We start from the raw sequence: 27,733 nt of genomic DNA on the forward strand, positions 1-27,733 counted from the left end.
ACACCTGAGGTTTATACTTGAAGATGAGATTTGATGGGGACACTGAGCCAAACCATATCAAATACCTTTTCTTTCATTGTCTTAAGGTCTTTCACAGATCAAAAGTTTTTAATTTGGTAAATACCAGTTGATTTTTTTTTCTTTAATGAATCATGATTTTGCTGCCATGGCTAATAATTTTTGAACAATTCTTGATTCTCGATTTGATTCTTGATTCTTACGGTTTTATTCTGTGAGTAATTTTTTCTTTCAGTCTCTTACAGGATACCATTTTATGGTTTGATATTTTACATTTAGGCTATGGTCAATGTTGAGCTAATGTCTGTACAATTGTGAAGTTTGAGTAGAGATGACTTCTTTTCTGCTGTGGATATTAAGTTAGCCCCTCACCAGTTTTAAAAAATTCTTCCTTCATTCAATTCCCTTGGTAACTTTGTCAAAAATCAGTTGGAAATACCTGTAGAGGCTATTTTTGCACTCTCTTATTGTATTGCATTGATCCATATGTCTTTTATTGCCCCCAAACCACACAATTTTTATTACCTTTCCTATATTGGTAGTCTTGAAATCCAGTGGAGTGATTCCAGACACTTTATTTTTGTTTTTTTGGTAACTTTTATGGATCCAATCACTGCTAGCTGTGGATCCCCCACCGAAATCCCAGTTCCTGGACTGCTAAGCTGCAGGAGACTCCCTAGGAGGATCGGGTCCAACCTGCAGGCAAAATAGTTTTAACATAAACCGTTTTGAACTTGGTAATTGGAAAACATTTTGGTTTCCAACGTAAGTGACCCACACAACTCTGATTTTTTACCTTATAGTGGCGCAGGCCCCGCCCATTCCAGCCATGCTTCCAGGCTGCCCGGGCATGCGCAGTTTCCTGCAGTCCCGGAAACGGATCGTGTTGGGTGAAGGTGACGGCGTCGAGCGTGAGTGTCCCTCTGTGTAGATTAAACCTGCGCTCCCTGTTTCCCATTTCCACAGCCGATGTCCAGGGTCGATACGGGCCTTAAAATCCCCGCACCCTCCACCCCAGGTGAATACAGGCCTCGCAGTGTGGGTCCGGAGTCGCTTCCCTTTGGGTTGAAGTCGCTCTGAGGCTGCTCCCTGTCCCCGGCCTTTTGCTTCTTCCTCCCGCTTAAAACCTTTTCCTGACCCCTCCTCCAGCCCCGGGCTTTTTAAAGTCTTCACCCAAGAGGTGGATTCCCGTCCTGGGCGCATCCCAGCCTAGCCCTCGTCGGCCCCTGGAGCGCAGCGCCGCAGCTGCAGCCGCAGTCCCAGGGAGCCCGCGTCCTCTGCCTGGTCCTGGATCATGCAGACCCCACCCCTGTCCGAAGGCGCTGTCGCCCCCCACCTCCCTCCTCCTCGTGCCGGGCCCTGCTGCTCCCCAGGCCTCCCCTGAGCCCGCGTTGTGGAGGTGCTTAGGGCCTGTCCTGTGACACCCGGTGTTCTTGCCTGCCCCCTTCCACCCCCTGGAAAATTCGCTCCTCCAGGATGCAGGCGTCTTACCCTAAACCCTCCTGTGAGTGTGTGGGCCAAAGGGATCGGGAGACAGAGAGGGACAGAGAGAGCAGTAGAAAACCTGAGACAGAAGAAAGAAAGAGGGAAACCAATAAACAGATGGCAAAGTAGAGGATGGTTAGAGATTTTCAAAGAGACGGGAAGAGTGAAAGAAGAAGCCGAGAAAGTCGCAGGGAGAGAAAAGTAACTAGACACGTTTCGAGAAAAAGCACAGTATCCAGAGATGAAGGACAGCCAGGTAGGGAGAGGGGCAGCAAAAGGGGAGGCTCCTCAGACAGAGAGTCGGGGAGAGGAGAAGGGATTTGGAGCCAGGGCAGACAGAGCAGTGTGGTACTGGGACAGCAAGAGGGGGCAGCCGATGACAAGGAGAAGCAAAGGGAGAACCACAGCACGGGGAGGCCTGGGATCTGGGGGTGCCAAAGAGTGGGGACAAGGGTGTGTAACAGGGAAGACGGAATTTAACAGGGAGCACTGAAATGGGGAAGAAAGAGCCAGAAATATGTGGAGATTGGGACAATGAAAAGATTAGGAAGAAAGAGGAATTAAATGAATTGCAAGAATGGAAAGAACAGGTGGAAGAGAAAGAATAGAGGGAAGAAGGGGAGAAACAGCAGGAGAGGAGAGGGGCTCAAAATGAGCAGAATCCTAGGGAGAAAATAAAGGGGAAGGAAAGAGCTAGAGAAAGAAGGTGAGAACGAGGGAGGGAAACACACCGTAATGAGGAAAGAGGGGGACCCCGGGTCCAGGTGAGTTGTGAACTGACTGGATGTGATGACTACGTTTTGACCTGTTGATTTCTGTCTTTATAAGTTTAAAATACACAGATGATGAGAATTGCAAAAATCCTGTCTATTAAGGCTGGTGCATTTTATAATTATGGCATCGGAAGTTAGCTTCCACTTGCAATCCCTGTTAAGGCAGAGGGAAGTGACTTGACTTATTAATCCCACAGGTCATCCTCTTCCCCTTCCCTGGCATTGGGGCAGGGGGAGGGGAAGGGGGAGTGGGAGAGTAAAGCTGGGCAGAAAGTGAAAGACTCTGCACTACATAGTGTCTCTCTAAAGCAGGGGTGTCCAATCTTTTGGCTTCCCTGGGCCACATTGAAAGAAGAATTGTGTTGGGCCACACATAAAGTACACTAACACTAACAATAGCTGATGAGCTAAAAAAGAAAAAAAAAAAGTTGCAAAAAATCTCAAAATGTTTTAAGAAAGTTTAGGAATTTGTGTTGGGCTGCATTCAAAGCCTTCCTGGGCTGTGGATTGGACAACCTTGCTCTAAAGGAACATTAAAAGTGTTGAGGCCGGGCATGGTGGCTCATGCCTGTAATCCCAGCACTTGGGGAGGCCAAGGTGGGTGAATCACGAGGTCAGCAGTTCAAGACCAGCCTGGCCAAGATGGTGAAACCCCATCTCTACTAAAAATACAAAAATTAGCCAGGTGTGGTGACACGCGTCTGTAATCCCAGCTACTCAGGAGGCTGAGGCAAAGAATTGTGTAAACCCGGGAGGCGGAGGTTGCAGTGAGCCGAGAGCTGAGATTGCACCACTGCACTCCAGTCTGGTGACAGAGCAAGACTCTGTCTCAAAAAAAAAACAAAGAACAAACAATAAAGTGTTGCTTTTTGTAATTGATTTGCTTTTTTTCTTACTAATTGCCTTTCATCTCATTTATAGTTCATTTTGAAACTTGAGATAGATCTTTATTAATTCAGTTTCTATTTTTCTGTATATAATTATTTCCAAAGTAGTCTTTGGTGGCATTCTATAATCAGCTCATGTCATTTTCTAAGTATAATGTGTTTTCCATTTTTTTAGCACCAAACTTCATCAGATATTTCTTAACAATTTCAAAATCTTTCCCTTTGAAATTAATTGTGTCGGGTTTTGATAGAGGTCTGCATGCTTTCTGCTCTTTATCATATAATAAAAGCATTATTTGTTGACTAGTAGGTAATTTTAGATTGTTTGAATGTGTACATCATAAAGATGTCAATGATGTTTTTACCTTAACATCAAAACCTAGTTTAACTAGTCTATTATTCAATTTTCTTCTTTTGTGTAATTTGTTAAAATAGTAAGCTGTGAGCTGCATTTGGAACCAACGTGATAAAACCTTGAAGAAGTTTGTTTTGCTCAGATGGGTGAAAGAAGGTCTGGGAATTTTCTTTTTTTCTTTTCTTTTTTTTTTTTTTTTTTGTGAGCTGGAGTCTTGCTCTCTCACCCAGGCTGGAGTACAGTGGTGCAATCTCGGCTCACTGCAACCTCCGCCTCCCGGGTTCAAGCGATTCTCCTGCCTCAGCCTCCTGAGTAGCTGGGATTACAGGCACATGCCACCACACCCGGCTAATTTTTGTATTTTTTTGATAGAGACGAGGTTTCATCATGTTGGCCAGGCTGGTCTCAAACTCCTGGCCTCAAGTAATCTCCCCTCCTTCGGCCTCAAAGTGCTGGGATTGCAGGCATGACCAACATGCCTGGCCAGTCCTGGAATTTTCTAAGGGAGATGTGATAAAGACAAACATAGCTCATTGGCCCTTCCAGGTCGTGATATCATAATTCAGCCACATCTCCTCCTTCTCACTCAACTCAGACCTCTCAGGATAACTTGGTGAAATGACTCCCTCTCTCAGCCTCAGTGAGCCCACCTGTAACATAGAGATAAGGGACTAGACCAGAAAACCTCAATGTGAGCAACACTGACTCCTGAAATTTGGGGCAAAATTGGGTGTGCATTTGTGTTTGGCAGTTGTATGTGGGGGGACTAGCCAGTTGTAATTAAAATTTTTATTTGGATTTCTTCCTCTAAAAATGAAAACAAAAAATAGCACAAGAATGTGAAGCAGGGACTCAGACACAGAGACCATCTTCGAGGCCCTTCTCTGTATGAGGACATCACAGCGAAATCTAAAGCAGGTCGTGTCAGTCCCTGGCAGGGAACCCTCCACCAGCTTCCTGTGTTCCCCGGGACAAAAGCCCAACTCCTCACTGTGGCTCCACAGCCCTGTGTTCAGGGCCCCCGCCACTGTCCAGCCTCCTCCTGGGAGCTTGCCCTCATCTCATGACTCCCTCTGCCCCAGTCACATTTGCTTTTCTCTTTTCCCAAACATCAAAACCTTTCCTGTCACGGGTCGTTATCCCTGCTTTTACCCTGTGTCCCTAAATGATCATGACCCTGTCCCTTTTTCGTCCTTCGGGTCTAGGCTCAGAGATGTGTCCCATGCCCTCCCACCCCCATCTGAAGTTCTCTCTGCGCGTCACTCTATCGCATTATTCAGGTTTTACTGTCTCCACATTTATCACCACGTCGGACACTCTTCTGCGTGGATTATTTTGAGTGTTTTGTGTCTCCCTCTGTTGGAAGATGCAGTCTCCATCTTGGCCACAGGATGACTCCAGCACCTGCTCCAGGGTTATAGTTCAGATGCTGGGGCTGGGGTGGGGCTGAGGAGTCCTCAGGGAAGACCAAAAGGATAAGGCGGGTAGTGAGGATGGTCTCATATTCTGGAAAGTTTATCTGTAATTGATGTAAATCTCCAGTGGCTATTTATTCCAGTCTATATAAGAGCAGAAGGCCTCACTGAGGCCTGAAAAGCCCCCAGACCCTGTGTCCTCAGCCAGTGCGGAGGCGTCCCCACCGCCTTACTCCAGCTCCCAGGTCTTCCACGCTCTGCACATCACCAGGGCCCAGTGGCCATCCTGGGCAGCTTTGCCTTCCAGCAGGTGATGTGCTCACAGTCAGGGGTCCTGGATTCCCTTCAGGAAGGGTGGGGAGAACTTCAGAAGCTAAATGGTCCATGAAGGAGGCACTCCCTAAACAGCCGGGGAATTTTGCAGGTGACTGTGAGTAGAGAGGCAAGGGGACAATGGCAGCCTCCCTCATGAGATCTGGGGCCTCTCTTTTTCTTGGACATCCTCCGTCAGCTCAGTCCGGCCAATCTTCACCTGCCTTTAAGCTGGACTCCATGGTGTCCCCAAATTGCTGGCAATTCCTTCCAGCATGGCCAACTTCTAGAATCTAGACTTGAGGCCCGCTGTCCTGCAGATAGCAGTTTGTGTCCGTTCCTGCTTTTGTCCAGAGGCCCTTTTGCCTTTCAGCCCAGTGTGCTCTTCATGCATGGAAGAGAAGTAGAAAAATGAGGGAAAGTGAAGAAGCATTCTTGGAGGTGTCACATGGGGGCATGGAAGCAAGATGGGCCTCTAGATCAGCCGGGTGAATGATGTATACACCTGTCCCATGCATGGTTATGGGATCAAGGGTTGAGTGGAATTGTAAAGGAATGTCTCAGGTCTGGCTGTAGCACATGGATGTGGGTTTATGGGTGGTTGTGGGACTGCATGGATTAGTTTGGAAAGCCCTAGTATCTTTTTCTATTTCTTCTTTTTTTTTTTTTTGATACAGAGTCTTGCTCCTTTTTTTCTTTTTTTTTTGAGACAGAGTCTCGCTCTGTCACCCAGGCTGGAGTGCAGTGGTGCAATCTCGGCTTACTGCAAGCTCCTCCTCCTGGATTCATGCCATTCTCCTGCCTCAGCCTCTCCTAGTAGCTGGGACTACAGGCGCCTGCCACCACGCCTGGCTAATTTTTTGTATTTTTTAGTAGAGACGGGGTTTCACCGTGGTCTCGATCTCCTGACCTTGTGATCCGCCCGCCTCGGCCTCCCAAAGTGCTGGGATTACAAGCGTGAGCCACTGCGCCTGGCCGAGTCTTGCTCTTTTGCCAGGATGGAGTGCAGTGCTGTGATCCTGGCCCACTGGAACCTCCGCCTCCCAGGTTCAAGCGATTCTCCTACCTCAGCCTCCTGAATTGCTGGGACGACAGGTGCCCGCCACCACACCCGGCTAATTTTTGTATTTTTAGTAAAGACGGGGTTTCATCATGTTGGCCAGGATGGTCTCGATCTCCTGACCTCGTGATCCGCCCACCTCGGCCTCCTAAAGTGTTGGGATTACAGGCGTGAGCCACTGCTCCCTGCCAGCCCTAGTATCTTAACTCAGCTTTCCCGGACACAGATGGTGACTGAGATTTGGATGCAGGGGTTTAGTTGGGAAACTCGTGATCGCTTCTGAACAGGAATGAAGGCAGAGAGAAACATTGTCCGACAGTGTAGGTAGAACCAAGGCCTAAGCTGAGTCCACACAGACCTTGGGCAGCGGGAATATGGCCAGCTAGGCCTGATGGGGTGGACCCCAGAGCCGCACCAAAGTGTCCAGTCTACACAGTGACTTTAGTAGAGTCTTTTGGGAGTATAAAAATTGTCCTGAAACCCACAGAGGAAAGATAGGTGAAGCCACAGATTATTTTCTGGGTTAACTTGGGTATTTTGGGATATTTTCTTTTGCAGATCAGGAAGCTTTATTTATTTTTGTTTTTATTTTTATTTTTTTTTTGAGAGGGGGTCTTGCTCTGTCGCCCAGGCTGTAGTGCAGTGGTGTGATCTCAGTTCACTGCAAGCTCCGCCTCCTGAGTTCACGCCATTCTCCTGCCTCAGCCTCCCGAGTAGCTGGGACTACAGGCGCCCGCCGCCACGCCCGGCTAATTTTTTGTATTTGTAGTAGAGACGGGGTTTCACCTTGTTAGCCAGGATGGTCTTGATCTCCTGACCTCGTGAACCACCCTCCTCGGCCTCCCAAAGTGCTGGGATTACAGGCGTGAGCCACTGCGCCCAGCTGATCAGGAAGCTTTCAGATGCATTTTGAAAGATAGAAATAACAGTTTGGAGTGTTTTCTTGGAAGATATTAGGATCTCATTGGGGCACGTGCATCATTAGAGACATCTCTGTTTTATTGGTAGGCTTTGGTGGTACTCTTGTGTGGGGTGGAGTCACTATGAGTGGAAATAAATACGTTGTCATGGGTCAGTGAGACCCTAAGATATTTATGTGTATTATTCCGTTGTTACTGGGGCTTGCAAAATTTCTTAGCAGGGCTTCTATAAACCCTGTGTCCTCAGGCAGTGCCTGACCTTTATGGACTATCTGGGAAGTGCAAGACCCCATGGGAGTTTGTAAGCATGTCTGGGTCCAAAAGGGCAACAGGGGTCCTAAGAATCAGGCGCAGATGGCTTTCATCAGGGTGGGTTTGTTGTGGGGGCGTCTCTGGGTGCAACTCAAGAGGGAGTGGTTATCAGGGTCCCAGAGTAAGGGAAAGATTTCTCCAAGAATCAGAGTGAAACACAGCACACTGACCTGCGGCCCAAAGGCTTCCACTGGGACTGTCCTTGGGAAGATAAAGCTGCCACATTCTTGCTGCCAGGCCAGTGGCCCCTCCCTGTTTATTACAAGATAACAGAGTCACAGAGTCACAAGGCAGCTGGGGAGCTGAGGGGGCAAGGTCCTTGAAACCCGCTGTGGAACAGGGATCTTTCTCCAGTGCAGAGGGACCACGGGGCCCTGGGAAGGGAGTTGGAGGGCTACAGCCCTGGTCATGGCAGGGAGACTCAGGAACTGGAGGAAGGAAGAGCTGTGTTCATCCCCACAGGGTGTCCCTCTGCTCAGGAATTTGTGCAATAGAATGGGGTGAGCTAATGGGGTCACATTTAGGGAAAGGAGTCTTTCTGTCCACCCAACACACATCTCATCCTATGCACACACTTCTCCCTTTCCCCATTGTCCTCTGTATGATGAGAAACTAATGCTTCCCCAGGCGGGTGATTGAGGGAGAGGAGGGGTTGGTCTGTTTGTGTCTCTCCTTTCTCCCCTCTGTCAAGTCTTCTGCCTGCCTTTCTGCTGCTCTGTTCAGACTCTCAATTCCTGCAGGTCTGCGGTCAGTTTGCCCCACGCAAGACCCAAGGATCTGGGTCTGTGAATAATATTCAAGCCAATGTCATTGCCAAGTGAGAAATCTTAGACCCCAGGACCTTTTTTCCATGGAGGGGGCCTGGGCACAGAAACAAACTCTTCTTTTTGCAGAGTTTAGGGTATTTTATTGGCCACGTGGGTCTGCTGAGCCTCAGGCAGTGACCCCATAGTCAGCCAGATGTGTTTCTGGGTGGACTTGCGCTTCCCTTCCACAGGTTGGGCAAGCAGAGTGGTCTCCATGAAAGGCCCTTGGCTGTGCCCCTCAGCTGGTCCTGCTCAGCTCCCCACTCACTCTCGATGAAGACAATCCTGACGTCAAACAGGACCCCTGCACACATCAGTCCCTCAAAGTGAAGACCATACCAGAGGGTACACTAGTGTCACCCTGTATCATTCTGCTCATTTATTCAACAAATACTCTGTTATATGCCAGGCTCTTTTTTTTGTCTACACCAGAAATAAAAATAGTAAAACAAAAGAATATGTGACTCTACCATATCCAGTTTATTTTATTTTATTTTATTTTTTGAGATGGAGTCTCACTCTGTTGCCCAGGCTATAGTGCAGTGGTGTGATCTTAGCTCACTGCAACCTCCACCTCCCGGGTTCAAGCGATTCTTCTGCCCCAGCCTCCTGAGTAGCTGGGACTACAGGCGCGCGCCACCATGCCCAGCTAATTTTTGTATTTTTAGTAGAGATGGGGTTTCACCATGTTGATCAGGCTGGCCTCAAACTCCTGACCTCGTGGTCTGCCCACCTCGGCCTCCCAAAGTGCTGGGATTACAGGCGTGAGCCTCCGCGCCTGGCCCTGGTTTATTTTTAAAATGATAGCGATGTGGCAGGCATGGTTGCTCACGCCTGTAATCCCAGCACTTTCAGAGGCTGAGACAGGACACTCACTTGAGCCAAGTTTGAGACCAGCCTAGGTAACACAGTAACACCTTGTCTCTACAAAAAATTAAAAAATCAGCCAGATGTGGTGGCTCGTGCCTGTTGTAGTCCCAGCTACTGGAGAGGCTGAGGTGGGAGGATTGCTTCAGCCCAGGAGGTCGAGGCTGCACTGAGCCAGGATTGCATCACTGCACTGTAGCCTGGCCGACAGAGCAAGATCCTGTTTAAAAAAAAAGGCCAGGTGTGGTGGCTCACGCCTGTAATCCCATCACTTTGGGAGGCTGAGGCAGGTGGATCATGAGGTCAGGAGATGGAGACCATGCTGGCCAACATGGTGAAACCCCGTCTCTACTAAAAATACAGAAATTAGCCGGGCATGGTGGCATGTGCCTGTATTCCCAGCTACTCGGGAGGCTGAGGCAGGAGAATGGCGTGAACCCGGGAGGCGGAGGTTGCAGTGAGCCGAGATAACGCCACTGCACTTCAGCCTGTGACAGAGTGAGACTCCGTCTCAAAAAAAAAAAAAAAAAGTGGATATAAACAGACCCTTTCAATTACTAGATGATTTGCAAGTCAAGTGCACTAAATAATTTGTTTCTCCCAGACATCCCCACATCCAGCTCTGTTACTCTGCTTCTGTCCATGTGTAGCTGATCACAGCCTGGAGAAAACATACACCCAGATTTCCTGGTGTCATTTAATTCCTGCCCCGCACCTCTTCCATTCTCCTATTTTTTCTATTCTGCACCTTGTCTCTGGACCTTTTCTTTCTTCTTTTTGCTCATTTAAAGGCCTTGGGGTTCTTTCACTGTTGAGCCCCTGGAAGCAAAGGAAGAGATCTTTTCCAACTTACCCACCCACCTGTTTCAGGGCTTGGGATCCCTACTCAGTAGTGACTGGGAATGGTCTGTTCCTGCTCCTGGCTGCTACTAACCCTCCAATTGTGTACCACACGCCAGCCCCACTCATAGCCTCAGAATGTGCAATTGTTACGATATGATTTGTTTTGCCCCACCAACTCTCATGTTGAAATGTGATCTCCAAAGTTGGAGGTAGGGTCTGGTGCGTGTCATGGGAGCAGATCTCTTGGGAATGGCTTGATGTCATTCTCTAGGGAATGAGTTCTGACTCTTAGTTCCCCTGAGAGCTGGTTGTCAAAAACCCTGACCTCTCTCTCTCTCTCTCGCCTCCTCTCTCACCATTTCATCTGCCCTGCTGGCGCCCCTTCACCCTCCACCCTAAACGGAAGCTTCCTGAGGCCCTCATCAGAGGCAGATGCTGGCACCATGCTTTGTACAGCCTGCAGAACCATCAGCCAAATAAACCCCCCTTTTTTTTTTTTTTTTTTGAGACAGAGTTTTGCTCTTGTTGCCCAGGCTGTAGCAGTGGCGCAATCTCAGCTCACCACAACCTCTGCCTCCTGGGTTCAAGCGATTCTCCTGCCTCAGCCTCCTGAGTAGCTGGGATTACCAGTGTCCGCCACCATGCCCAGCTAATTTTTTTGTATTTTTAGTAGAGATGAGGTTTCACCACGTTGGTCAGGTGGGTCTCGAACTCCTGACCTCAGGTGATCCACCTGCCTCGGCCTCCCAAAGTGCTGGGATTACAGGTGTGAGCCACCGCGCCTGGCCTTCTCCTCAACTTTCTGCTAGGACATCTAACAGGTATCTCCACTTTCAGGTGTCCAAAAGTGACTTCCTGACTCCCTGGATGCATTTTCCTGCAGTCCTACACATCTCAGGTGAGGGGACTATATATTTCCTGGGACTTTCAAATATATAAGATATTACATTGTAAGTGGGTTAATTTATAAAGAAAATATTATATGTTTAATTAAAATGGGTGAGGAAATACATCATTTCCAAAATTCTTTTGAGGTGTGGGAGAAAAATGTTTGAAAGCATCTGTCCTGCCTTGTCTGCCCTCCCAGGACCTCCCTGATCTCATCTCCTGCCTGTGTCCTCCTCGCTCCCTCTGCTCCAGCCACGCAGGCATCTTTCCTGTTCCTGGGTCGAGGCTGCTCCTGCCTCAAGGCGTTCACGTGGGCTGTCCCTCTGCTGGAACTCGCTGGCCCCTCAGCTGCAGGTGCAAACACCCCTTCTTCCCCAGGTCTCTGTTGTGATATCACCTTCTCAGCGGGGACTTCTGTGACCCACCTCCCATTTAACCCTCCAGCCACACCCTCACCCCCACCTCCGGTCCATATTACCTGCTCTGCATGCTTCTCTCTATTCTTTCTGCTTCCACTGTCTGGATCCTGATGACACCAAGGTCCCAAGGGGAGAATAGAGTCAGAAGGTGGGGGCCATGCTGGGCTGACCGTGTTTGAGTAGAGCTCACCTCTGGCTTCATATGAAAGCACTGAGGTACTTTGCAGATAAACCTCTTGTGCCCCAATCCCCGTCCCAGGGCTTCCCATTCACAGAGGTTGGGACCCGCCCTCGATAATACAGTGCCCAGCGTGATTCTAATCTATATCCAGCCCTGAACACCAAGGCCCCGTGTCCTCTATTGCTGAGGGCTGAGCCCAGCCTGGGATCCACAGAGAGGGAAAGGGGGCTGTGCTCCTGTTAGATGAGATACCTGTTAGATGTCCTAGCAGAAAGTTGAGGAGAAGGCCAGGTGCAGTGGCTCACACCTGTAATCCCAGCACTTTGGGAGGCCGAGGCAGGTGGATCACCTGAGGTCAGGAGTTCGAGACCCGCATGGGGTGTGATCAGGGCTGGGTCTCCTCCCCACTGCTGCAGCCTGTGTGTGAGCTTCTCCAGGAGGGGAGGGGCTTCTGAAGAAAGGGGTCAAGAGACTCTTGCATTGGTTTTCCTGTAGGAGTTTCTTGTCCCTGGTGTATAGGCGGCAGAGGACCGTCTTTGCACAGGGCGAGCTCCTCCCTGTGTGTGTGTGTGTGCTTGTCACACAAGAGGGGGTGTGTTGTATTTAAGCAATAAACAACACGTTGTGTTGTTGTTGTTATTCAGCATTGACTTCTAAAGACTCTTGGCACATGAGGAAGAAACCCAGAAGAGGAGAGCAGAGGAGTCAGGAATGGCTGTTACTCAGGTAAAGAAAGATTCCGTGTGGATCATTCTGTCTCCCTCCTTTCAGAAAGGCGGGAGACAATGCATTGGAGCTGCAAATCTCTGAGTCTGAAGCGTCCCCCCTGACGCGTTTGCTCACATTGACCCATGCCTTCCCTCAGTCCCTCTCATCTCTACTGAGATTCCGTCTCACCCTGACCCTCTGACATGAACTTCTGAAGAGTCCACTGGGCATGGTTCTGGGAAGGGCTCACACCCAGACATGGATGGTGATGGGGTGAGGGTCCCGTGATGTCAGTGCTGTTGGGCAGCAGGGATTGTTCAGGGGCCACATTTGGATGTACTGTCAGCTCTCCGTAGCCCGGGAATAGAGAAGCTGCCCATGGAAGTCACGTTTTTTGTTGTTGTTGTTGTTTGTTTGTTTGTTTGTTTTTGAGATGGAGTTTCGCTCTTGTTGCCCAGGCTGGAGTGCAATGGCGCAATCTTGGCTCACTGAAACCTCTGCCTCCTGGGTTCAAGCGATTCTCCTGCCTCAGCCTCCCAAGTAGCTGGGATTACAGGCATGCACCACCACAACCGGCTAATTTTGTATTTTTAATAGAGACGGGGTTTCTCTATGTTGGTCAGGCTGTTCTTGAACTCCCGACCTCAGGTGATCCACCTGCCTCGGCCTCCCAAAGTGCTGGGATTACAGGCATGAGACACCGCGCCTGGCCTAAAGTCACGTATTAATGTAGACAAATACCTGGTAAATCCTGGAAAAGGCAGCCAATAAGGGGATATATTTTGTGCCTGATTTTGTAATCCAGATAAAACTAGTATATCAGTATGTCTCTGACTCCAGACTGTTAATGACTTGGAATGGAATGTAAAGTTGAGATACAGACATCAGTACTAGAGGGCGTTTTATTCCTTTATTGACTTTGAAACATAAAGTCAACATAAAAGTGTAACGGTAAGGCTTAGCACGGTGGCTCAGGCCTGTAATCCCAGCACTTTGGAGGCTGAGGTGAGTGGATCATTGTAGGTCAGGAGTTTGAGACCAGCAAACATGGTGAAACCCCGTCTTTACTAAAAATACAAAAATTAGCCAGGCGTGGTGGCGCATGCCTGTAATCCCAACTACTCAGGAGGCTGAGGTAGGAGAATCACTTGAACCCGGGAGGCAGAGGTTACAGTGAGTGGAGATTGCACCACTGCACTGCACTCCAGCCTGGGTGACAGGGCGAGACTCTGTCTTAACAACAACAACGACAAAAATAAAGTATAATTGTAGGACTTTTTTTTTTTTTTTTTTTGAGATGGAGTCTCAGTCTGTCGCCCAGGCTGGAGTGCAGTGGCACGATCTCGGCTCACTGCAACCTCCACCTCCCAGGTTCAAGTGATTCCTCTGCCTCAGCCTCCCAGGTAGCTGAGACTACAGGCGCCCGCCACTATGCCAGCTAATTTTTGTAGAGATGGGGTTTCACTATGTTGGCCAGGCTGGTCTTGAACTCCTGACCGTATGATTCGCCTGCCTCAGCCTCCCAAAATGCTGGGATTAGGGGCGTAAGCCACCATGCCTGGCCAGTTGTAGGACGTTTTTTTTTTTTTTGAGTCTTGCTCTGTTGCCCAGGCTGGAGTGCAGTGGCGCAATCTCAGCTTACTGCAACCTCCGCCTCCCAGGTTCAAGCAATTCTCCTGCCTCAGCCTCCTGACTGGCTGAGATTACAGGCACGCGCCACCACGCCCAGCTAATTTTTGTATTTTTAGTAGAGACGGGGTTTCACCGTGTAGGTCAGGCTGGTCTCCAACTCCTCACCTCGTGATCCATCCACTTCGGCCTCCCACAGTGCTGGGATTAGAGGCGTGAGCCACCGCACCCGGCCAAGTTTTTAAGCCATTCTCAGCACTTGCATACCACGGAGATGGTGCTATTCCTGCAGGGTCTCTTAGGCATCAGATATTTTAGGTAAAAATGGTAACAGTTTTGCTCAGACATCGAGCAGAACTCCTTTTTCATTAAAGAGGATATATCCATATTCTTATTATATCTACTGTTATTATTATGCTGCTTTTATTTTAAACATCACACGATGTATATATTTGTTTTATGGTGAAACTCTCAATAGAGATACATTTAGGTGCTTAGATATAGAGTATCCCTTTTCCTGTCAAGCCTCACACCCTCACACAGGTCTCAGTGGTGAGCCACTATTGTCAGTTCTGTGAGAAGAGACAGCTCAAGCCCTGTTGAAATGTATTTAATCATTGTGAGATTTTAGAAGAAAATCGTCAGTAAATGTTTTGTTAGGGTATTTTGTCCTGCAAGTTGTGAATATTTACACGTTTTCATATTAAGGAACAAAGATAGCTTGCTCCTTTTTCAAGTTGATACATAATATTGGTTCATATTTAAGGGGCAGATGTGATATTTTGTTACATGTGTCACAGAATGTGTAATGATCAAGTAATGGTATTTGAGGTGTGTATTATCTTGAGTATTTATCATTTTTATGTGCTGGGAATATAGCAAAATATTCAATTTGCTAGTATTTTGATGAGGATTTTTACATCTATGTTCATGAGGGATTTTGGCCTATAGTTTTCTTTTTTTTGTTTTGTTTTGTTTTCTGGTTTTGGTATCGGGAATGCTGGCTTCATAGAATGAGTTAAGGAGAATTCCCTCTGTTTCAATTTTGTAAAATAGTTTGAGGAGAATCAGTCTTAGTTCTTCTTTGAAAGTTTGATAGAATTTGGCAGTGAAGCCATTTGGTCCCAGACTTTTCTTTGTTCAGAGACTTTTTATTCCTGATTAAATTTCATTATTGGTCTGTTAAGGTTTTCTGAATCTTTCTGATTCAGTCTTGGTGCGTGGTGTCTAGCATTTTATCCACTAGGTTTTCTAGTTTGTTAGTGTGTGGTTATTTATAATAGTCTCTGATGATCTTTTCTATCTCTGTGTTATCAGTTGTAATGCATCCATTTTATTTCTGATTTTGTTTATTGGGTCTTCTCTCTTCTTGATTAATCTAGCTAGTAGTTTATAGATTATGTTATCTTTTTTAAAAATAACTAACATTTCGTTTTGTTGATCCTTTGTGTTTTTGTAGTATTTATTTTGTTTAGTTCTGCTCTGATCTTTGTTATTTTTTTCTTTCTACTAATTTTGGGTTTGATTTGTTCTTGCTTTCTTAGTTCCTTGAGGTACGTTGTTAGACTATTTGAATTTTTTTTTTTTTTTTGAGACGGAGTCTTGCTCTGTCACCCAGGCTGGAGTGCAGTGGTGCAATCTTGGCTCACTGCAACCTCCACCTCCCTGGTTCAAGCGATTCTCCCATCTCAGCCTCCAGAGTAGCTGGGATTATAGGCACATACCTGGCTAATTTTTGTATTTTCTTTTTTGTTGAGATGAAGTCTCCCTCCGTCGCCCAGGCTGGAGTGCAGTGGCTTGATCCCGGCTCACTGCAAGCTCCGCCTCCCGGGTTCACGCCATTCTCCTGCCTCAGCCTCTCGAGTAGCTGGGACTACAGGTGCCCACCACCACACCCAACTAATTTTTTTGTATTTTTTTAGTAGAAGCAGGGTTTCACTGTGTTAGCCAGGATGGTCTTGATCTCCTGACCTCATGATCCGCCCACCTCGGCCTCCTAAAGTGCTGGGACTACAGGCATGAACCACTGTGCCCGGCCTAATGTTTGTATTTTTAGTAGAGATGGGGTTTTACCATCTTAGCCAGGGTGGTCTTGAACTCCTGACCTCAGGTGATCCGCCCACCTTGGCCTCCCAAAGTGCTGGGATTACAGGAGTGAGCCACCGTGCCTGGCTTATTTGAAATTTTTCTGCTTTTTTCAAATAGGTGTTTATTACTATAAACATCCCTCTTAGCATTGCTTTTGTTGTATTCCACAGGTTTTGACATACTGTGTTTCCATTTTTACTTGTTTCAAGATTTTTTTTTTTAATTTCCCCCTTAATTTCTTCCTAGACCCAGTGGTCATTTAGGAGCATGTTGTCTAATTTCCATGTATTTGTACAGTTTTCAAAGTTTCTCATGGTATTGATTTCTAATTTTATTCCATTGTTGTTCTAAGAAGATACTTACTAAGATTTTGATATTTTAAAAATGTGTTGAGACTTGTTTTGTGTTCTAATATATAGTCTGTCTTGGAGAATGTTCTATGTGCTGATGCAAAGAATGTGTGTTCTGTACTTGTTGGATGAAATGTTCTGTAAGTATCTCTTAGGTCTGTTTAGTCTAAAGTGCAGTTCAAATTCAGTGTTTCTTTGTTAATTTTCCGTCTAAATCAGCTCTCTAATGCTGAAATCCCTAACTATTATTATTTTTGGAGTGTATCTCTCCCTTTAAATCTAATAATATTTGCCTTATATGTCTGGATGCTCCAGTGTTGGGTACATATATGTTTAGAATTGTTATATTCCTCTTATTGAATTGATCTCTTTATTAGTATATAATGACCTTTTTCATCTCTTTTACTGTTTTTAACTTAAAGTTCATTTTGTTAGATTGAAGTAGAGGTACTTCTGCTTGCTTTTGGTTTCATTTGCATATAATACCTTTTTTCATATTTTCACTTTGAGTCTATTTGTGTCTTTACAGTTGACATGAGTTTCTTAAAGGTAGCATATAGTTGGGTTATACACTTGTATCAATTTAGCCAGTCTATGTCTTTTATGTGGAAAGTTTAATCCATTTACATAAAGTCCATTATTGATATGCGAGGGCTTATTACTGTCACTTTATTAATTGATTTCTGGTTGTTTTGTATGTTTGCTCCTTTCTTTCTCTAATTGTTTTTCATTGTGGTTTGGTGGTTTTCTATAATGGCAACATTTACATTTGACTCCTTTCCTTACTTGCATGTTCGCTCTAACAGTGTGTTTTATAGTATTGTGTGTTTTCATGATGGCCAATATTGTCCTTTTACTTCTAGATGTAGCGATCCCTTAAGCATTGCTTGTAGGGCCAGTCTACTGGTAAGGAATTCCCTCAGGCTTTGCTTCTCTGGAAAAGACTATTTCTCCTTTTCATGAAGGATAATTTTGCTGAGTATAGTATCCTTGGCTGGCAGGGTTTTTTTTTTCTTTCAGCACATTTAATATATCATACCATTCTCCGTTGGCCTGTAAGGTTTCTATTGAGAAATTTCCTGTTTTATGGAGCACCCTTTATAAGTGACTAGATGCTTTTCTCTTGCTGTTTTTTTTAGAATTCTCTTTCTTTTTCTTTTTTTCTTTTTTTTTTTTTTTTTTGAGACGGAGTTTCGCTCTTGTTGCCCAGGCTGAAGTGCAATGGCGCGATCTTGGCTCACCGCAACCTCCACCTCCCAGATTCAAGCAATTCTCCTGCCTCAGCCTCCCGAGTAGCTGGGATTACAGGCATGCACCCCCACACTTGGCTAATTTTGTATTTTTAGTAGATATGGGGTTTCTCCATGTTGGTCAGACTGGTCTTGACCTCCCAACCTCAGGTGATCTGCCCACCTCGGCCTCCCAAAGTGCTGGGATTACAGGCGTGAGCCACCATGCCCAGCCGAATTCTCTTTCTTTTTCTTTGACTTTTGACAGTTTGACTATAATGTGCCAAGGAGAAGACATTTTTGGATCGTATCTCTTTGAGAATCTATGAACTTCCTGTATCTAGATATCTAAACCTTTTACTATACTTAGGAAGTTTTTGGTTATTATTTTGTTAAATAGGTTTCTATCCTTATGATTTTCTCTCCACCTTCTGGGACACCAAAAATTCAAATATTTGGTCACCTTATGGTGCCTGCCCCATATGTCACATAGGCTGTGTTCATTCTTTTTTCTTTTTTTCTTTTTGTCTGACTCGTTTATTTCAAAAGACCTGTCTTCAGGTTCTGAAATTTTTTCTTCTGCTTGATCCCTAGTTCATTGTTGAAGTTTTCAAATGTACTTTGTACACACATGCCTATAGTCCAGCTACTTGGAAAGCTAAGGTTGGAGGGTCACTTGAACCTGGGAGATTGAGTCTGCAGTGAGCCATGATCATGCCACTGCACTTCAGCCTGGGCAGCAGAGCGAGACATTGTCTCAAACAAAGAAAGTGAAAAAAACACAATTAGGGAGAGATATGTGCTCAAAAATACCTTAGTGTGGATTTATAAGAACACACACTTCAATTAAATCTATACTTACAATTCTCTTTTTTTCTTATTTTGTGTGAAGATGGTAACTCCTTTCATAACCCCTTGGTGAAATGTGTTTATTATTTTATGGACAGTTGACATTCAGGGACGTGGCCATCGAATTCTCTCAGGAGGAGTGGAAATGCCTGAACTCTACACAGAGGACTTTATACAGGGATGTGATGTTGGAGAACTACAGGAACCTAGTCTCCCTGGGTGAGGATAATTTTCTTCCAGAAGTCAAAATTTGCCCTTGGTATCTTTCCATTTTCCCCTGTGTGCCTCTTGGGAGCCCCTGCATTGCCTGACTGAGTTTGAGGCCTTGTTGGCCCTGAAATGAAAAGCTCCATAATGTGGACTCTGGAGTTTAACCATCCCCTTTTTCCAGATGTTCTGACACCTTCATGATACAACAGTGGTGGTTCCAGAGCTGAAGTATCCATGAAAGCTTATGGTAGACTTCTGAAATACTCACTTCTTGTTTTCTACCCCTGTGCTTTGATTCAGCAGTTCTTGGAAAGGGAGCTAGATATTTGCATATTACAGTCTTCCCTAAGCATTCAGAGTAGGCATTCAGTGAAATAATTTGTGAAATATTTTCCTAGATCCATCTGTGATAGCCTCTCTTCTTATCCAAGCAAAGGGCTGAGATTCTTCAAAAGCCACAGCACATCATGTTCCATTCACTTTATAAGCAGGAAATTCTCTTCCTGACCAGAGTATTCTCTCATGTGGGAGCACAGGAAAGAGCCCTGGACCATAGAAAGCCAAGTACAAATAGCAAGAAAACCAAAAGGGTGGGAATGGATCAAAGGTGTGAAAATAGGTAAGACCTCAGATGGGGGGAAAGGAAGCCACACCATTACATTGTGTTTGGAAACTCTTAGCAAGTGGGAGAGTTCTATAGGAAAACAAATGTTTATATCCTGTGAGCTCTTAGAGGAAATTTTAAACTTCCCCTACTTCTCCCTCTGCTCTTGAGACGTGTCATAGTTGATCCTTTCGCTGTCCAGTGGGGGCTGCAGCTCAAACAGAGACAGATGGAAATGCTCATCATGATGGACAACATTGCCCTCTGACCTCTGTGAACCCTCTGGCTCCTTCACTCTGAGGGGTCCAGAGGGGGCCACATCACGAGGGTCTACTTCTCCCTTGCTCTCTTCTGTTCTTTTGTTGTTGCTGTTCTTTTTTTTTTTGAGATGGAGTTTCGCTCTTATTGCCCAGGCTGGAGTGCAATGGCGCAATCTCGGCTCACCGCAACCTCCGCCTCCCGGATTCAAATGATTCTCCTGCCTCAGCCTCCCGAGTAGCTGGGATTACAGGTATGCGCCACCACTCCCGGCTAATTTTGTATTTTTAGTAGAGACAGAGTTTCACCATGTTGGTCAGGCTGGTCTCAAACTCCCGACCTCAGGTGATCCGCCCGTCTCGGCCTCCCAGAGTGCTGGGATTACAGGCGTGAGCTGCTGCGCCCGGCCGGTCTCTCCTGTTCTTGATGCCACCTGATGCTCAGTTCGCTTTCCATATAGATCAGAGGGGAGGCCTCCACAGTCCTGATGCCTGGAGCTATCCATGCTCCACCCCATCTCCGGTGCTCGGAAGACCTGCCCACGAGATGGGAAACACTGGCTGCTGCTCCTTTGCATCTGAGGCCCTGGGAGCTGCAAGGAGCTGTCTCAAGCCCCTTCTACCTGTTGTGGTCCCTCAGCCATTTCTTCTGTTCTGCTTTTGCCACAGTTCGTGGGTGTGTGGACCAGGGGAGGGAGTTGGATCTTCTGAGATTGTTACTCAGCAGAACTGTAAGAACAGTTGACAGGTCTTCACTGGGATCCTCCGTCCTACACAGGGAGTATGTCTTAGTCTTTCAGGCTCTTAGCTTAGGATCCATCTGTAGGCAGGGCAGACAATCCCATCTCAAGATCTTTCAAAATCTAGCCTTATATGTTGTATTTTTCTTTCTTTTCCGTTGGTCTCACTACTATATGAATGTAGAAAAACCTTGGCTCTTCCTGATTTTGTTTTCTCTTAAGTTTGCATGATTTTTCTTCTGAAAACCAACTTTTGACTGGGTGCGGTGGCTCACGCCTGTAATTCCAGCACTCTGGGAGGCCGAGGTGGGCGGATCACCTGAGGTCAGGAGTTCAAGACCAACATGGTGAAACCCCATCTCTACTAAAAATACAAAAGTTAGCCAGGTGTGGTGGCATGTGCCTGTAATCCCAGCTACTCAGGAGGCTGAGGCAGGAGAATCACATGACCCCAGGAGGCAGAGGTTGCAGTGAGCTGAGATGGCACCACTGCACTACAGCCTGGGTAACAGAGTGAGACTCCGTTTCAAAAAAAAAACAAACCCAGCTTTTGATATACACACTCCTGGGGTCTGTCATTTATCTGTATTCCTGCTATGATAACCAACCTATAGGTTATGCATACCTTCTCCTAGAGTCTCTTATAGAGGGTGTTTATATGATAACAGAAAATTTATGAGGGAAAACTCTTCAATATAATTGAATAGCATCCTGCTACATGTAGAGATGCCCCTTAAAGCGTTGAGCAGAATTGTCAGCATGGCCCAGGATATAAGATACAAAGTATCAGGCGAGCCTGACTGACAAGTGTTTCCAGCTGTCCTTCTAGTTTTGAGGAGCCTCACAAAAGTGTATGTGAAGGGCACTGTGACAGCGCTAGACACATAAACTAATGATCATCTCCCCTAAGCCAGCAGTTGGTGTGGGAGTTTCTCCTAGAGATGACATCGTTCAAGTTCACAGCATCATATGTGTGAGGCTCTTGACTAAACTATTGTTCATGCCACATTTGTTCATTTTCCATCCTGTGTGCACCATTGTTCATGCTCATCAACAAACCTTTGTTCAGCTTGGGTTCAATTTGTTGTAGGTTCAAACCTACAACAAATACAGTGTTGACACATCACATCTTGTGGAGGGAGCTTGTGAAGCTGAATGATGCCGTGGTTTTTTCTTCGTTTGTTCTTTTTTTGCTTTACACCACTGTAACGCCTCGGTTTTTAAAGTCCAGTATCATTTGTTTAAGCCACTACTAGTTTCATCTTGTACATTTACATGTGGTATAAATGAACATCTTTTTCATTTAGTCATAAATTCTGTATTTTTTATGATACCTTTTTTTTTTTTTTTTTGAGATGGAGTTTTGCTCTTGTCGCCCAGGCTGGAGTACAATGGCACGATCTCAGCTCACCACAACCTCCGCCTCCCAGGTTCAAGCGATGCTCCTGCCTCAGCCTCCCTGAGTAGCTGGGATTACAGGCAGGCACCACCACACCTGGCTAATTTTGTATTTTTAGTAGAGACAGAGTTTCTCCATGTTTGTCAGGCTGGTCTTGAACTCCCCACCTCGTGTGATCCACCCGACTCGGCCTCCCAAAGTGCTATGATTGCAGGCATGAGCCACCACGCCTGGCCCCAAGGTCAGAATTGTAACTGTCCTAGTGGAATTATATCCCACAGACGTGCGTGCCAGTTTTCTTCTGACATGCCCATTACTCCCTCCCCTGTGCTTTTGCCCTTCCTCTCTCCTATCCTCACATGATACCTTGATCTGCATGGAATACACTGTTGCTTTTTAGCGTATTGATTTTGTATTCCTGAACACCCCAATTGCCACGGGACTTCCTCACCCTCCACACTACTCTCACTATGCAAGAGAAGATGCTACTCAACCGCTGTATAGGTCAGGATCTGCCTAAATCAGTATGTGTAGGAAGTGATGACTCAGATACCATTATCCATGAGAGCTGACTGAGTAGATGCATTGGTGGTGTAGTGGTGAGCATAGCTGCCTTCCATGAGAGCTGACTGAATAACACTATTATCCACACAGCCCAGCTCTTGTATCTCCTTTTCTTCATATGCTCCTTGCCTGGGTGCATTGTTGCTGTGACTGATAGTTTTCCCCACTGCACATGTCCACCCAGGTTTTCCACACTGCCTGGGTGGACATGTGCTTAAAAACATGTCTGATGGCCCGGCGCGGTTGCTCACGCCTGTAATCCGAGCACTTTTGGAGGCTGAGGTGGGTAGATCACTTGAGGTCAGGAGTTCGAAACCAGCCTGGCCAACATGGTTAAATCCCTTCTCTACTAAAAACACAAAAAAGTTAGCCAGGCATGGTGGCAGGTGCCTGTAATCCCAGCTACTCAGGAGGCTGAGACAAGAGAATTGCTTGAACCTGGGAGGCGGAGGTTGCAGTGAGCCGAGATCACACCACTGCACTCCAGCCTGGGCAACAGAGCGAGACTGTGTCTCAAAAAGAAAAAAAAAAAAAAAGTCTGAGCCTGCTGGCCCAGGATTTAGTCCTGTTTTTCTCTCTTATTTTCTGTGAAAATTGAGGTTAGATACATGAATACCATGGGCCTAATGTGTTTATTTGAAAAATAATAACAATTTACTTGGAAGTTTTTAAAACAAGGTAGTGGCATGTGATTACTTGGAATATTGCATGTCTTATAGTAAAGTCCCAAAGTTTCTTTGTTTAATAAGATTGATCAGCTTTCTGTGATGATTGTGATGAGACTGTCCTTTTTCTGTCTCATATAACTCATCGTGCCATAAGAAATATCATAGGCGGGCCGGGCGCAGTGGCTCACGCCTGTGATCCCAGCACTTTGGGAGGCTGAGGTGGGTGGATCACCTGAGGTCAGAAGTTCGAGACCAGCCTGGCCAACATATTGAAACCCCGTCTCTACTAAAAATACAAAAATTAGCCAGGCATGGTGGTGGGCACCTGTAATCCCAGCCACTTGGGAGACTGAGGCAGGAGAATTGCTTGAACCCAGGAGGCAGAGGTTGCAGTGAGCCGAGATTGCACCATTGTACTCCAGTGTGGGTGACAAGAGCGAAACTCCATCTCAAAAAAAAAAAAAAAGAAAAGAAATATCATAGGCTAGGAGAACTAAACCACAAAAATTTCTATCTCCCAGAGCCGGAGGCTGGGAAGTCAGAATTAAGGAGCCAGGTGAATCAGTTCCTGGTACAGGCCCGCTGACTGTCCCACATGATGGAAAGGGCAAGAGAAAACAAGCACTTATGTCTCGTCCTGTAAGGGCATTAATCCTGTTTTTGGGTAGTCCAACCTCATGACCTAATTACATCCCAAATGCTCCATCTGCAGCAACATCACAATGGGGAATGGGACCTTAGCATATGAATTCTGGCCGACATATTCAGACTGTACAGACTGCATTATATTTTGTTTGTTTTTATTTTCAATTGTTCTAAACATTGTGCTCTCTGATTTCAGTTAATTAATTTTCCAAATACAAACTCTTGTGTATATTGTGTGGTCGATGAACTAGGTCATGAAAGGGCGAAGTATATGTAGGGAATTGCTTTATTGACTGGCTGTTTGTTACATAAGTACAGGTGTGAAGTCATAATTGTGATTTCTGACTTTGTTCCTCGATTCTTCTTTATAATGCTATGTATTTACCTGACCCCATGCATCAAATGTCAGAGATCTTAACATATATTCCAGTTCACAGGTTGTGTGCTGGTTCTGAAATAGTTCTTGCTTTTTTCTTAGGAGAGAATCATTTACAGGCTATAACTTGGTACAAGTATAGTTACTAGTTTTTGGTTTGCTAGTTTTATCATGGGTTACTACAGTGTTTTGTTAATTGTTATGATTTACAGATGATGGGTTTTTAGTAAGTTTCATGCAATATAACTGACATGCGTCACTCATTAATGTCAAAAATGCCTAGTCTGGGTGGGTACAGATAGTTTCATAACAGGTATTCAGAAAAATTAGCTATTTTTAACAGTGTTTTATTAATTTTTTTCTCATTTTCTCAGTGCTATTCATGTTTTGCAATTCAGAATTATCATTTACATACCTTATTCCATAAGTTTGTTGCGGCTTAGTTACCATTATGATATATTGTGTAGTACTTTTTTCATTTATATGGGCACAGTAAATATGCTGTAGCTAGGTAAAATGTAATATTTATTTCCTTTCAATAATGAGACAGCCGTGTATTTTCTGCCAATTGGTGTGTACTTTGCTGTCAGGGTGAAAAAATACTCCTTTCAGGGCTAACATAGGTTTGTACAATGTGTTTTGGTCGTAGGATGTTTGAATCTGTCCTTCCCTAGAATTGATTTGAATGCCATGTAATGCCCTTGTTTTTACTAAAGAATGTGATTCCTTTGTGTTCGTAAAAATTAAAGATCATGATTGAGAAGTTTTATAACTCTGTTGTGTATAAATGTTGCTTTTTGTGTAATTCTGTTATTCAGTATGAAATATTTATATACTATCTCTAATTAATTGGAAACCTATGGTTTTTTATTTCTTATAGATCTCTCTCGTAACTGTGTAATCAAGGAATTAGCACCACTACGGGAAAGTAACACTGGAGAAGTGTTCCACACAGTGACGTTGGAACAACATGAAAAACATGACATTGAAGAGTTTTGCTTCAGGGAAATCAAGGAAAAAATACATGACTTTGACTGTCAGTGGAGAGATGATGAAAGAAATTACAACAAAGTGACTATGGCCCCAAAAGAAAATATTACTTGTAGAAGAGACCAACATGATAGAAGAGGTATAGAAAACAAGTCTGTTAAAAATCAGCTTGGATTAAGCTTTCTACCACATCCCCCTGAACTGCAGCAGTTTCAAGCTGAAGGGAAAATTTATGAATGTAACCATGTTGAGAAGTCTGTCAACCATGGTTCCTCAGTTTCACCACCCCAAATAATTTCTTCTACCGTCAAAACCCATATTTCTAATAAATATGGGACTGATTTCATCTGTTCTTCATTACTCACACAAGAACAGAAATCATGCATTAGGGAAAAACCTTACAGATACATTGAGTGCGACAAAGCCTTGAATCATGGCTCACACATGACTGTACATCAGGTAAGTCATTCTGGAGAAAAACGATATAAATGTGATCTGTGTGGCAAGGTCTTTAGTCAAAAATCAAACCTTGCGCGTCATCGGAGAGTTCATACTGGAGAGAAACCTTACAAATGTAATGAATGTGACAAAGGTTTCAGTCGCAACTCATGCCTTGCACTTCATCGGAGAGTTCATACTGGAGAGAAACCTTACAAATGTTATGAATGTGACAAGGTCTTCAGTCGGAATTCATGCCTTGCACTACATCAGAAAATTCATATTGGAGAGAAACCTTACAAGTGTAATGAGTGTGGCAAAGCCTTTAGTGTGAGGTCAACACTCACCAACCATCAGGTAATTCATAGTGGCAAGAAACCTTACAAATGCAATGAATGTGGCAAGGTGTTCGGTCAGACTTCAAGCCTTGCAACTCATCAGAGGATTCACACTGGGGAGAAACCATACAAGTGTAATGAATGTGGTAAAGTCTTCAGTCAAACTTCAAGCCTTGCAAGACATTGGAGAATTCATACTGGAGAGAAACCTTACAAATGCAATGAATGTGGTAAGGTTTTCAGTTACAATTCACACCTTGCGAGTCATCGGAGAGTTCATACTGGAGAGAAACCTTACAAGTGTAATGAGTGTGGCAAAGCCTTTAGTGTGCATTCAAACTTAACTACGCATCAGGTCATCCATACTGGAGAGAAGCCTTACAAATGTAATGAGTGCGGCAAAGCCTTCAGTGTGCATTCAAGCCTAACTACCCATCAGGTCATCCATACTGGAGAAAAACCTTACAAGTGTAATGAGTGCGGCAAAGCCTTTAGTGTGCGCCCAAACCTCACTAGACATCAGATAATCCATACTGGAAAGAAACCTTACAAATGTAGTGATTGTGGCAAGTCCTTTAGTGTGCGCCCAAACCTCTTCAGACATCAAATTATCCATGCTAAGGAGAAACCTTATAAAAGAAATTAATACGGCAAGGTCTTCAAAGTTTAAATCTTGTGAGTCATCAAAGAATTTATACCAGAGAGAAACCATACAAGTATAATAAATGTGGCAAGGTTTTCAGTCACAATTCACTCCTACACAGCATCAGAGAATTTCATTCTTAGAATCCTTACGAGTACAGCAAAGCCTTCATCACGAGTTCAAGCATTCATTGACATCAGAGCCCGTGCTAAAGAGAAATCATATACACCTAAGTGTGTGGCAGAGGCTTCATTTAGGTCTTACAACTCACTAGACATCAAAATGTGTAGACATCTTTGTATATTTTGTGCATGTTGAAGCTATTAACCAAGGATCAAAACTGTAACACATCCAAGGATTTATGTGAGGAATAATTCAGTCTAGTTGTGCTGATAAATTTTTCATATTACACATTGTAGAACAACTGCAAGCCCAGATGTGTTAAAACTCACACAACATGATATATATTAAAGGTTGCAGGATGTTTGAAGTCACTGGTTATTTCAGATTTTAAAATATTTTATTTATTTATTTATTTTAGGTGTCTTGCAAGGCTACTACTTTATACTTTAGGATTCATGACTTTCAACCGAAACCTTGAAATCTGTTGATAGGCCTCCTTACCTCCCTTTCGTGGCGATGTCTGGGAAAGAATCAGTAAGATGGAAGGGCTCACTGCATTAGATGAGGATCATTTCTATTCAGAGTCTTTGAAGAATAAGGACTCTGCCTTGGCACACTACCAAGCATGAGGACAGGCAGAGAATAATGCAAAACGACGATGTTGATCATCATCCTTATTGTGGTCAGGATGTTCTCCTGACAGACGGCACTTTGGGTTACAGGAAAGAGATGACCTACAAACTGACCATGAAACAGAGCAGACCATGACCGGGCGCGGTGGCTCACACCTGTAATCCCAGCACTTTGGGTGGCCGAGGTGGGTGGATCACGAGGTCAGGAGTTCAAGACCAGCCTGGCCAAGATGGTGAAACCCCGTCTCTACTAAAATTACAAAAACTAGCCAGGCGTGGTGGTGGGCGCCTGTAATCCTAGCTACTTGGGAGACTGAGGCAGGAGAATCGCTTGAACCCAGGAGGCGGAGGTTGCAGTGAGCCGAGATTGCACCACTGCACTCCAGCCTGGGTGACTGAGAGAGAGACTTTGTCTCAAAAAAAATCAGAGCAGACCAAGACCTTAGACACTGGGATTCGTGGGAGGAGCATATGGGTTATTAGTGACTGATTACATGGTGGAAATAATCAGGGGAAAACGGTGGCCACCTTCTGCATGGAATGGCCATCGCTGTTATATAGCCAAGATTGAAACCACAATCAGAGATGAACCACAATAGCACGTTATTGATTAGGATTCACATTTACTGCTGGTATTTCATTTTGCTACTGTTTTATTCAGAATGTATCATAGATCTCATGTGCTAATTAATAAAATCTGATTTTTGCATAA

At 45.1% G+C, this 27,733-nt stretch overlaps 1 protein-coding gene across 7 annotated transcripts; it reads left to right on the forward strand.

Moving 5' to 3' along the window:
• Nucleotides 1–847: 847 nt before the first annotated feature.
• Nucleotides 848–27,733, forward strand: ZNF415 (zinc finger protein 415). 7 transcript variants are annotated; one of them, XM_055238914.2, is made up of 6 exons: nucleotides 902–1,036; nucleotides 10,891–10,951; nucleotides 11,141–11,295; nucleotides 12,186–12,267; nucleotides 18,493–18,613; nucleotides 24,738–27,733. In XM_055238914.2, the coding sequence occupies exons 4-6, from the start codon at nucleotides 12,253–12,255 to the stop codon at nucleotides 26,267–26,269; spliced, it is 1,668 nt and encodes a 555-aa protein (XP_055094889.1). In that variant the 5' UTR covers nucleotides 902–1,036; nucleotides 10,891–10,951; nucleotides 11,141–11,295; nucleotides 12,186–12,252; the 3' UTR covers nucleotides 26,270–27,733. The 7 variants fall into 7 exon arrangements, with proteins under 7 accessions (XP_055094891.1, XP_063471691.1, XP_055094889.1 ...); XM_063615620.1 differs by lacking the exon at nucleotides 11,141–11,295 and having other exon boundaries at nucleotides 934–1,036; XM_063615621.1 differs by lacking the exons at nucleotides 10,891–10,951; nucleotides 11,141–11,295 and having other exon boundaries at nucleotides 875–1,036.

The sequence above is a fragment of the Symphalangus syndactylus genome, chromosome 13, assembly GCF_028878055.3.
Source record: "Symphalangus syndactylus isolate Jambi chromosome 13, NHGRI_mSymSyn1-v2.1_pri, whole genome shotgun sequence".
NCBI classification, from domain to species: domain Eukaryota; kingdom Metazoa; phylum Chordata; class Mammalia; order Primates; family Hylobatidae; genus Symphalangus; species Symphalangus syndactylus.

Bases quoted from the DNA above. Each gene is read 5' to 3' on its own strand.
- ZNF415 (XM_063615619.1), top strand. From the start codon at position 18,540: ATGCCTGAACTCTACACAGAGGACTTTATACAGGGATGTGATGTTGGA. The intron at 18,614-19,621 runs GTGAGGATAATT...CTTATTGCCCAG, and splicing joins CAGGAACCTAGTCTCCCTGG to GCTGGAGTGCAATGGCGCAA. The intron at 19,720-24,737 runs GTATGCGCCACC...TATTTCTTATAG, and splicing joins CCGAGTAGCTGGGATTACAG to ATCTCTCTCGTAACTGTGTA.